The 12,149-nt window shown below is 35.1% G+C and overlaps 1 protein-coding gene across 1 annotated transcript; it reads right to left on the reverse strand.

Annotated features, from left to right (window-relative positions):
- Positions 1–6,998: 6,998 nt before the first annotated feature.
- Positions 6,999–11,934, reverse strand: LOC113780751 (carotenoid 9,10(9',10')-cleavage dioxygenase 1-like). Its single transcript, XM_027326525.1, has 13 exons — positions 11,815–11,934; positions 11,574–11,705; positions 11,265–11,367; positions 9,918–10,177; positions 9,028–9,207; positions 8,819–8,897; positions 8,534–8,615; positions 8,368–8,430; positions 8,126–8,264; positions 7,660–7,978; positions 7,508–7,572; positions 7,247–7,408; positions 6,999–7,133 (listed from the first exon to the last, which is right to left on the reverse strand). Exons 1-13 carry the CDS (start codon positions 11,932–11,934, stop codon positions 6,999–7,001), a joined length of 1,839 nt encoding a protein of 612 aa, XP_027182326.1.
- Between the last annotated feature and the right edge of the window lie 215 nt (positions 11,935–12,149).

The raw sequence follows: 12,149 nt of genomic DNA on the forward strand, positions 1-12,149 counted from the left end.
TGGTTGTTAGAGTTCGTCGGCGACTATAACTAACCTATTAATAAATTAAGTGAACCTCTCTTGCATCAATGATCGGGTGAGTGGACAGTGTCTGAATAGTTGTATCCTTGGCTAGAATTTATCTATTTTTGATTTAATTCCTGCCTATATTCGTGCTAGTTAATTATTTATTTTGAGTTGAATTGCTTAATTGTTTTTAGTTTCATTCCGATAAAATCTCCCTTTACCAATTGGAATCTCAGAGAGACAAATATCCCCAGTCCCTGAGGAGACGACCCTGCTTGCCACTGTCTACTTGTTAGTAAAGTCTGTCAATTAATTAATTCTGGTATATCAGATTAAGCAAACTCATCGGAAACAAGGTGAATCAAGTAACCCATTGCACACTGATAAGTGACTAATTTACGTAATAATTGTATGATATTTTATATTATTTTTAGTCACTTTGGGTATATTATTGGAAGAAAATGATTCATTTTGGCTATAATTGGTATAAAATGCTTTTGTTCAATTAAATGAGGTTTTTATCACTTTTTACTTGGATTTTGTGTATTTTGACAGTTTTGACACATTTTCGTATTTCGGCTATAACTTGAGCTACAATGATCAGATTGGGATGATTCTTGAACCCATTTGAAGATAAGAGATAGATCTACAACTTTGGTGAAGACATCTGAATCCAGTTTGAAGGTTTTCCAGGTCAAAAGGCTGAAGTACAGAGTCAATTGCTATTGGTCGAAATTGGAACAAGGCATGGAGCAGGCAAGGGTATTTCAGTCATATCTCAGCCTACACAGATCCAAATGAGGTGATTCTTGATGCATTAGAAAGATAACTCAAAAGGCTACAACTTTCGTGTTTTAGACATGAGCTGGTTCAGCCTCTAACATCAAGAAAAGATTGGTTGAAGTTGGGCCAAAAACAGAGCAAGTGATCCACACTCGGATCCACTATTCATCCGAACCCTCGGTTGTTTCTGGGTTAGTGGAACCGAGCTCGGATCCATACGGATCCGAGGTACTGTAGCAGCTCGGATCACTGTAGCAGCCCAGATTTACTGTAGCAATCCGGCCTGAATTTGGCCGGATTCCTGGCCGGATTGTGGTCAGAAAAGGTTGCTCTGTACGCGTAAAACTCAATTTCACCTCCACCAACTCACATGTGATGCTAGACATGTGAGAGACATTACCAGCTGTAAGGAGAAAGTGTAAAGCTTCATTCCTTGACCATTTTCATCATTAAACAGCCAAATTCATTGCAAGATTGGGAGGGAGAGAGACATACGGGAGAAGCTTGGAGTGCAGAGATGTAGCTCTGGCATTTTCTGAGTAGTAGCAGTAGGTTAGTATAGAGTAGAGTGTTATCCATTGTTGTTTATTAGCTAGATGAAGAAGAAGATGAAGGATGAAGAAGGCAAGGAGATGAACTCATGTGACAAGGGTTACATTCCTTCCAAACTCTTTATCTTTTGTACTTGATTCCAAGTTTGGTTAATATACAAGTTCTGGATTTTGTGTTCAATATGTGTCTCTAAAGTTTATGCCTTGGGTTTGGTTGAACTTTCTATAATTGTTAGTGTTTATTATTTGGTTATTTGATTGCTATGATTTGAGCAAGTTATTTAGCACTTTGGCTCTTTAAATCATGATTAATCTGGTACCATTGATTGTGATTATCTAAGGTGTTGTTTCTGCAATGAAAATTGAGATTTAACACTAGTTCAAGAAGTGTTAAACATAGGGAGTACACTCACGAAAGTAGAAGTGCACTTATGTGATTTTTAGTGATTCATTTCATGTAATTTCATTGAAGAAATGAACTTGTAGCTAATTTCATAACCATGAAAATAGGTATGGATTAGTTATGAGTATAGTTGATTCACTATAAAAGTAGGTTTCATATGTTTAAGGAAATTACACCATAACTAGCCTAGATGTAGTATTCAATGATCCAAATATAACACTTGCATGAGTAGTTAGGGATACCACAACCTATGGAGCTTTTATTTGTTATTTTGTATAATTTCAGTAGGTTAAATTTGTTATAATTCATTGATAGTCTAAATAATAGAGAAGCTTTAGTAATACCGGTAATTGTTCACTCTTCCCTGTGGGATCGACCCGATATATACCCTAAACTACTAGTTGATCTGTATACTTGCAGTGAACGGGTGTAATTCGGTATTTTTTAGCTTGCACGTATGTAAAATACCCGTCACACACCTAAAGTCCCTACTCCAGTACATAGAATTGATTATTGACTGTTTTTAGTGGTAGTTAGGTATTTTTATTATTATTGCACAGGTTCGGCACCTGTCAATTTTAGGCGCCGTTGTCAGGGACTGACGTTAATTATTTGTTTCTTTTTAATTTCAATTTTTTTCTAATTTTCTGGTATTTTTCTAGTTTATGCCTCGTTCTTCTCGTACAGGCGAATTAATTTTCGATTCTGAAGTAGAGAAGACCGCGCGTAGAATGAGGAATGAAACCAGACAACTCAGAGAGGAGCAATCCAGTGTGGCACCTCAAGGACTTGATCCAGAGGTTGAGTTGACGGATTTGCGTGGTGATAACTCAAGTGATTCAAACCAAGAGGAAGTTACCATGGCGAATGCACAAACACTAAGGGAGTTGGCTGCTCCTAATTTAAATTAGCAACCTTTATGCATTACTTTCCCAAGTTTGAATGATAATACTCCCTTTGAACTTAAATTTGGTCTAATTCATCTCTTGCCATCTTTCCATGGTCTACCAGGTGAGGAGCCCTACAAGCACTTGCAAGAGTTCGACGTCATTTGTAACAGTATGAAGCCCCCGGAATTACAGAAGAGCAGATAAAAATGAGGGCCTTTTGGATGACTCCCTGCTAGATTAGCTTTCTTCTCCACCCTTTCCATCCTCAGTGTTGGATGGAGCACATGACACCTATTCTTGTCATGCCCTTGCTTGAAACAGTGGCTACAATACTTAGGAAGACTCTCTGAGATAAGCTGCTGCCAGAAACCTCCGTGCTCCCTATTAGCAATCCATATCCTCACAGGAAGAGTTTGGAGCAAGTCAATCTCTACACAAACCCTGGCTACACTAAGGCGAACACCAGAAGCTGTAGCAGAATCCACAAACAGTGGTTTACCTATGCAACTCACTATTTGGAAGAGACACTCCTTGGCAAAGTAGTGAATCATCAATTTCGGCAATTGGAACCATACCGGAACAACAGAAGGCTCACGATCCACATGAAACGCAGGAGACCATTTAAACACTCTCATCAGCACTCCATGGATGTACCAGATTCCCCTAGACCAAATCCTATGAAAGTCCATCTCGTTCCCCAATCGAATTAGCACATGTCTTGAATCTAACAAGCCCACCGAAACTATTTCCTTGAGATCCAAGGAGAGAAAAAACTTCCATATAAAGTCCATGACAGCCTTTCCCTTTGAAAATTTGCCAACCAAAGCAAACGTAAATAGGGCAGACAGCACTTCAAGATCAGCCTGTGCAAACGTGATAGTTGGCTCGCCGCGATGTGAAGATCTAATGGCCTTCACTTTAAACAAAGGCTGGTCTGAGACAAAAGTAGAGAAAAGCTCAGAAAAGGATTTCTTGGAGAAGGTAGGAGAAGTGGATTGCCTTCCAGCCATCCGTTGGAGGGCAGCCGTGGCTTCCATAACTCAACCCCAAACCCTAGCATGGAGCGGTACTCAAAGTCCACATGACAATTGTTTCGTCCTTCTCCCAAACTTTATGTATCATAACCTTATTTTCCTATGTTGCTATATTAGACCAATTACCCATTAGATGATCAATAATGGGTTTGGGTCCAATCTACTTGTTAAGGTATTTAAGAATATTCGAGACTTAGAAACCGATTTCCTTACTCCTCAATAAAGACAATTATCAAAATTAGTAAGATATATATTTTTTTGTAACTCTATTAAATTTAATAATTTTTTAGATCACATATATATGTGACATATTGCATGTATTTTCTGCCATTAATGTAGATTTCTTTATCAAGCAAATCGTGCTGAACAATTATCAGCTAGTTTATTAATAATATTGGTTTCTGCTTTCATTAAAAAAAAAAATAGTAACATGACAATCTTCAGGTCGTGGGTCTCCATGCAATAAGCACTTAACTTTTTCTTTTCTCAATTTCTTATATCTTATGCAGGATATTCTAATTGTTACCCTTCATTTTTGAGGTTTCTTCTAAAAAAAATAGAGGTTTGTTCCATTTGCAGAATTGGGGTCCTTCCTAGCTCTATAAGAAAAGGAACTTGGCTCTCCTGTTTCTTTGTAGGCTGCTTACAAGTTTATATCGCTGAGGTCGTCACGAGTTGAGTTGACTATGAATCCTACTCGCTAGGTGATGTAGCCTTCTGTTAAGAATATTCCAAATTTAGGACCCAAGATTCCATTAAAGGTTAATAAGCCAAAAGTAACTTGATATTAATTATTAATAATTCTATTTTACTAACTGTTATTAAACATGTCAATAGATAAGATTTAGGTTAGATTCACTTGATCCAAACCTAGTGTAATGATCAAAGTTGAAAAATTAAGAAATTGAGGAAGATGAAGGAAAGGAGAGAGAAGAAGAGAACAGAGAGGGTAGGAAAAGATAAAGAGTTCAGAAAAGAGTGAGATTCATTGATGAAAATAGAGGATTACAATTCACTTACAAACTGATCTCTTTTACATCCAATAGATCCTATATATAGATTCCTCTAATTAACTTTCTTCTTGCAAATAATTGAGCTATTACAAATCCCAACTGTAAGTAACTAACTGCTCCAGTAACAATATATGATAGGTGTCGAGTTTGTGTAATAATAAATATCTAGTCAAATAAAATACAAATTTTGTATATAGCGGTAAGTAGAGTCGAATCTACAGGGACTGGGGATAAATTCGTTTCTTCTAGAGCACAGAGTAAGGAGAATTTTTATAAAATTTGAGAATAATTAAATAACTCAAATAAAAATGATTAAATGAAAATTTACTAAAGTTAAAACAATAATAGATAAATTCTAGCCAAGAAATAACTTCGAAAATAGTTCACTCAATTGATTCTTAATGCAATAATAATTCTATTTATTCACTGACAAACAAGTTATAACTATCAAACAAGTAATGACAGTCAACTTCTCCTTACTATATTGGTGATTAAGGTACGACCTTTAACCACTACCCTACTCAAGAAATAACCCTAGGTATGACCTTAAAGTTCAACTTCCCAATTGCATTAAGAATTAAAGAAATCCTGTTTTAACTAGACTTGTCAACGGGCCGGGTCCGGGCCTGGAATAATGTTATAACGGACCCGGATCCGACCCGTTTACCTGACGGGTCTCGGATTCGAGTCGGGTCTACCCGAAAAAATTTATTAAAGCTTACAATTTTTAATAAAAACGAGAAAAATATATATTTGTAAACTAATTTCTAACTAATACAAAAAAAAAATCAAATAAGAAAAGAAATCAAATTGACTTTACTCAAATACATCACTCTAATCAAATTATATTGATAAATATATATTTTAAATTATTAATTCATTTATATCCGGATCCGGGTCTAATACGGGTCGAAATACTATATTCTGTATCCGACACTTTTTTTTTTTTTGACAAAAAGGATCCGGGTCCGGGTAACGAAATTAAATCCCTATCTATACCCGCAATAATTTCACGGATCCGGATCTAGACCCTGACCGTTGACAGGCCTAGTTTTAACCAAATAACACGCTACAAGGGTTATTTTAAATTAGTCCATTTGTCCCCCTGACACAAAGCCAATCATGCTAATTAATACTATTTTAAAGCAATTAAACAATTACGGATTTAACTAATCTAATTAGTTCTAGGTTATTAAATTAATTCAAATACCGGGCCCTGTACATTCAAATAATATAATAACCATAAGAAATTTAATCGGGGAACTTATGAATATCAGTAAATAAAAGAATTAATCATCGTTTTGCCAGGAAGATAGAGAAAATTAAGTTGTTTTGGTCAAACCATTGATTGGTTCGGGAAAATTCTCAAAAATTTCCTGAGTGAACATTTTCATGTTTGTCAAGCCAATCAAAGTAGCAGATATTTCTTGATTTCTTCCAAGTAGAAACAGAGAAGAAAATTGTTATCCGTTAAAGAATGCCTAGGATTTTCTGTTTGCATCTCTTCCTAGGGTCTCTTTTCTAACGTTTGACCATTTTCCATTATTTAATCAAGGAAAAATCCATTAATCAAATAATATTAAGAAACAAGATTTACTAATCAAACTATAAGCAGTTAATTATATAGCACAAAAGTTAGGAAACTTTCGACATGATAACGTTGTCAAACCCAAAAATCGTTTTTTGCTAGAATTTTCTGTCCGTTTTGTCTGTGAATACCATTACAGCAGATTACATTCTAAATCGCAGACTTGCCTTCCATGGGTCAGCATTAATAACTTTAGTCTCTGGCGCTGAATTTTCTATAGTTTCTCATCACAACAGTTGCAATTGCTATCCATTAGTGTCAAGTATCAGATATTCGTGCAACGCCACATTGTATTGGTATCTGATTTCATGTTTTCCCGGGCAACACTGGATATGTAGAAAATTAATATGTATTAACCTTTTTTATGTCATATACATCATATAAATCTTGTAATGTGCCGTAATATCTTTTTTATTTTTGTTGCGATATAATATGCATGTTAAAATAAGAGGGGGTTTAACTTTTTTGAGTTTTACAAATCTTGACAAAATTCTATTGTCAATATTAATAACTTTTTGCTTTACATAGCTTCTTATTGTATTTCGTGCATCAAAGTTTATAATTGTTTTGTTAAAATGATCTAGTGGCAAAAAAAAAATGAAAATCTGATTAAAATCTTTTTACTTTGGGTTGTACTTAGACATTATGGTTTAAAAAAAAAAAGCAAAAAAAAATTCTAAATTTACCCTTGTGTATAGATTGATAATTTTATACATATCTAAGTTTGCCCCTAACCAAAAATCCTGATTTCGTCGCTGTGTTTGTCGCTAAAAAAAGCCCCATGGAAACCGTACGGTACCCTACTGGGTAGCTTGATCTTGGCAATTGGCTTACTCGAAATATTCTTGGCATCAACTATATATACCTGCAGCAAAGCCGTACACCATATCAGCAAGTTGGTTTTTTTCTGCCATATCAGGAACTTGTTCAGTATTGCTGGATATTTCGATAATTTTGAGCTTCAGCACATATAGATACCTGAGATATGTTAGTCTTTTCGTTGTGTACAAATGCGGTAATCCAGCCATCGTCCTCTTCTAGACTTCCAAATTTAGGAACAAAAGTAGCTCCTGAGCAAAATGTGCATTCAGGAAACTTGTGATACTCAATCTTTGTCACTTCCCCAGGTTGTTGATCCGCCTAGCCAAAAGTGTAGCAAATCAAAAACTAATAAGTACTCGATAGTCAAATATGAAAAGAAAAGTTAAACGCAATATATGTTGAAGCATATTGTTTTACTTGAAAAAATTCAGATGTTTTCTCTTCAAGATGAAGCTTCGCTAGTCCCCCGTATTTTGCCATGCCTGAAAATTTTCATTTTTCAATAAGCCATAGCTGGTCAAGATAATTATATATGAGAGCGAAGTTAACGCTGTCAGGCTAATTAGTACCTGAAATCGAGCTTGCTGCAGAATCAATAACCTGTGTGTATCCATATTTATTCTTAACTCCAGTAAATTTCTCATTTATGATAGGAAAGTCCATAGAGAACTCTGTCCCAGTGAGATATTTCCCCTTCACCTCTCCAGATTTCATGTTCAATCTCCACTCATAAACCCGAGTGAAAAATGCTCCGTCCTGTGAATCTTGATCGGATTTACGTACTGGTTTTATATGCTTGAAACCGCTAGAAAACCACTCATATTTGTCCAATCCAAATTCTGGTCCTGGTATAATTGATTCACGAGCTTTGCAGGCGATCACAACAACCTGTTCTTTGTATTGAACAATAATCAATTCCAACAGTCATGTACTATATTACTGGTTTCATGAATCAAAGTAATTAAAATAGTCATGATATAAGCTATGAAAAGTTTAATTAAATTAGCTAATTCATTGCCCTGGATAATAAATTACCTCATCAGCATCCTCAAAACAGTTGACAATATGAAATGCTGCCGCAGGTTCAACCTCGAACCATTTGATAGAATCAGCATCACCATATATAGGCATTACGCCAATTCTTGCGTATTCTTTTTTCACGTACTTTATTAATCTACAATTTAGTAGAGAGAAATTCAAGAAATAGTTAAATTTGATTTTCATTACTTTATTAATCACGGATTAGAGGATAATCGTTATATGATAACTACACTCACGGTCCACCGGCTAGTAGTCGATTTATATCTATTACGAGTGGAAAATCCATGATCACATTGTACCTGCTCGATTAACATATGTTGATGTCAAGCTCTGAGGTACCAGAAAATCACACTTCACGGGAAAATTTTGAGTTTTGTTTAATAAAATCGAACTACACTCTACCTCTGTGTAATGCCAATCTCATGGCTAAGGGTACATCTCTTGAATTTGAGATCAACTTTCTGAACTACTTTCTTGCCATCAGCTGATAAAAATTACACAAGTGCAGCTGTTACCATAGGCCACGAATGATGTGAATAAAGACGTCCATTTTGAGAGAGAATTCAGTTTATGAAAATGCCAAATAATCAAATTCAATTCTTGTAGTATAAGTACTTCATTCTAAGTTAAAAGATTAATAGTTTCTAAATTCCTATGCTTCATCACAATCAAGGCCTGAAAGTTTACCTGAGATAATTCCGATTTCAAAATAGGGTTTTTGCGGATAAAACCCAAATGTAACTAGTTCTCCAGTAGATCGAACTTTCTGCATCACTCAAAACTAGTGACATGAGAAACCCATATACAACTTGGGCTCATATGAACTTAACGTAACATGATGTTAACCTCTTGGGCATCAAGATAATCTAGGATAGTGAATCAAGTGCAAAGTATACCTTGGCATGGCTACTGAATGGTCGAGTCCAAGTTCCATCAACATCCCATTTCCCTAGAGTTTCTAGTGTCTTAATATTAATCTCTTGGGGTATATGATTCTCGGCAGTCACGTAGAACCTCCCCGAATGCTCGAAGACATTAGTATTGCTAAGGTACTTGTCTACCATGCCAAATCTCAACTGAAAGGAAAAATTATTAACAAATAAGTGAGATATATAACAAATTCCTATTATACAAATGGACTTACTAATTTTTTGAGGGAAAAATGTGAACATCAATTTCAGCTACGCCCCCACCCTCCCTTCAATTGGATTAGATTACATATTAAAATGAAAATGACAATGCAGGAGATCGACTATTATTTTGGTACTTTATCCAAAAGTAAAGCTTAGAGCAAGATTTGAAGTACTGGTTTACACGAACCATCTCACATAAATTGCAGGCTCCATATGTGAAATTCATGTTAGGCCGTTTACTTTAATGTGAGAGTTTGTCAATGTAGGCTTGGTCTATATCAACAAATTTCATTTATTAGTATATGGCATCTAACAAAAAGTCGTGCACATCTGAACGTACAGCCGTCCAATGTGCTATATCCAAATAATCTTCCTTTTTTTTTTTGGGCCCTGGAAATTGAGATGCCTTATGGTGGTCACTGGAAATAAAGATGCATGTCGAAATGGGGAAGCAAAATGTGTTTTAGCAAAATGATGAAGCCTTCCTTAGTTATTAATCTCAAAGCCAAGTCAAATGGGACATATCCAAGGTCCAACTTTAAAGAAATGGGAATGCATATTGTGAATTTTCCTGGTTTTATGGTTTCTGTACATTTCACTTGATGTTGAATTCTTAAGATCACAATTAGAGTGTCAATATACGATCTTCTTACCAAATTTAGCAGATGAGCAGAAAAAACAGCAGCCGGATCCCCTTCAGCTGCAGGAAGAAATGCCAGTTTCCTTCTTTGCTTTTCTAATTTGAATGTGTCTGACTCGACATATCTGTTATTGTAGAAAATGGTCCAGCTGCTTTGGTTTGATTTACTGAAGTACACAGCATGGAGCATTCCTTCTCCTTCTATCCATGTGTGGCTTGATTTTCCAAATATCGAGATAGCAGATTTATATCCTCCAAATAGAGGGTTTGGACCTACAAAAATTTAATGGAATTAATGAGAAGAACACGGAAAACTACACAATTGTATTGCATTCCTTATTTCCATACCATACTTGAAATTTATTGGACTCCAAAAATACAACATTTATCTTTTTTATTGAAAGTTAAATAGGAAAATATCAATCTACTAATTCATCACGTAACACAAAGTTCAAGAAATGCAGTTTTTTAAAAAAATTCAGGAGTAGTCAGTGGCGGAGCCATATATGTTGAGAGGTTACAATTATCCCCACTCAATTTTGAGAAATTTATATTTTAAGCTTAGAAAATTTCTATTTCTCCCCCTCCCCCCTCTCTCCCCCTAAAATTTTTAAATTCTCTTTCGTATCATACATTGTCCCCAACATAAAAATTGAAATTTCACAAGAGTATTAGACCTAACTACCAAAAGTTAAATATGGATGTCAATGGAGAAGAAATTTTCACAGCAAAACTTAAGCACAATTTAGATTTGAAAGCATATCTATATATAAAAACAATAAATTTTTAAGATAGACGTATTCATTAGTTTTAAATTCTTCTATTACTACATTTCTTGTAGTATCGAAATATGACTTTCTAACTTTAGGGTCTTGACTCCGAGTAGTGAATTGCTACCGGATAAATATAATGGAGATGATAAGAGATATAGATCACGGAAATTCAAGTATACATGACTTAGGGACAATCTTGTGTCCTTAAAGTATAACAGCCATGGTAAACTATATGTAATATATTTCCTAGACTACATCGATAAAATTAACATCCTTACTTCTTGACGAAGTTGACATAGCAACGTTGTTTCCCTTCCTAATCCAAATGGAGCATATGGAAGTGTGATTTGTTTGTTTTTTCAATCATTGCAAGAGCAAATGTCTTGTATCTTATTTTTCTTTCTCTCCCATAGTTTTTGCCTTTTCCTTAGACTAAATCAGATTTGTCGAGTAAATTGACAGGTGGGGAACTAAATGACAATTGATAGTGCGTTATCTATTAAGAAAATCATCAGAAAGTTATTGGTTAAATATCGAGTTTCCGAATTGATATTAAAATTGTCGTCACATTCAAGCGAAATGCATACCGTTTCTTATGTAAACGCCCTCCGGAAAATCATAAGGAATTGTCCCTTCAATATCAGTGATACGAAATGCCTCTCCCAACTCTTCGACCGGAGCAAAATTATTCTGGGATTGGATATGGTTTAGGACATTCAATTTGTAATACAATTCAAACATGTTTATTTTCTTGTTATATTTTTAACGAACTGATGCAATTTTTTTTGCTAAATCATGATATTTCAACATGTTTTTTTTTTGGTATATATAGACATGGTTCTTAGCATATATTCTCCAAAGCCATGCAAACATGCATGGAAATTAAGCTTATGTACCTGAGAAGGGAGTAATGGCTGATCAACGATTTCAAAGGCTATATCGACAAAAGCATCCAACAACTTCACCGGAATCATCTTCATTGTTTGATTTACATCCTTAAGAATGTGTTCCAACTTTCCCAACATTGGCTGTAAATGAACAAGATAAAGAAACAAATTTAATTGTATGTTTTTGATGAATCTTTGAGAAAATTGAGGTTGTAGAAGGAAAAGGAAAGAGAAAAGTCGTGAGAATTACCTTAAGCTGAAACGAAAGTGAGCTTCGATCTTTGAAGTGGTCATAATTGTGCCTGACAGAAGAAGGTATGTGAGAGGAGCTGGAGCTACATACTTTAAAGGTACAACTACAAGTTGACATTTCTTTCTTACAATTATGTCTCAGCTAGAAATCTCTTTCTACTTTTAGAATCTTTTCACTGGAAGATTTATAGAGGGGATGAACCTTCAACACATGAGGGCATCTTTTAACTAGTTGTCGGGAAGTGTATATGCCACATGGTGTCGAGTATGCAGCATAAGAAATTCTAAATGCTTTGTCAATCTAAATCAGACAAGCAATAATAATGCATGTCA

This window comes from Coffea eugenioides, chromosome 8 (genome assembly GCF_003713205.1).
Source record: "Coffea eugenioides isolate CCC68of chromosome 8, Ceug_1.0, whole genome shotgun sequence".
NCBI classification, from domain to species: domain Eukaryota; kingdom Viridiplantae; phylum Streptophyta; class Magnoliopsida; order Gentianales; family Rubiaceae; genus Coffea; species Coffea eugenioides.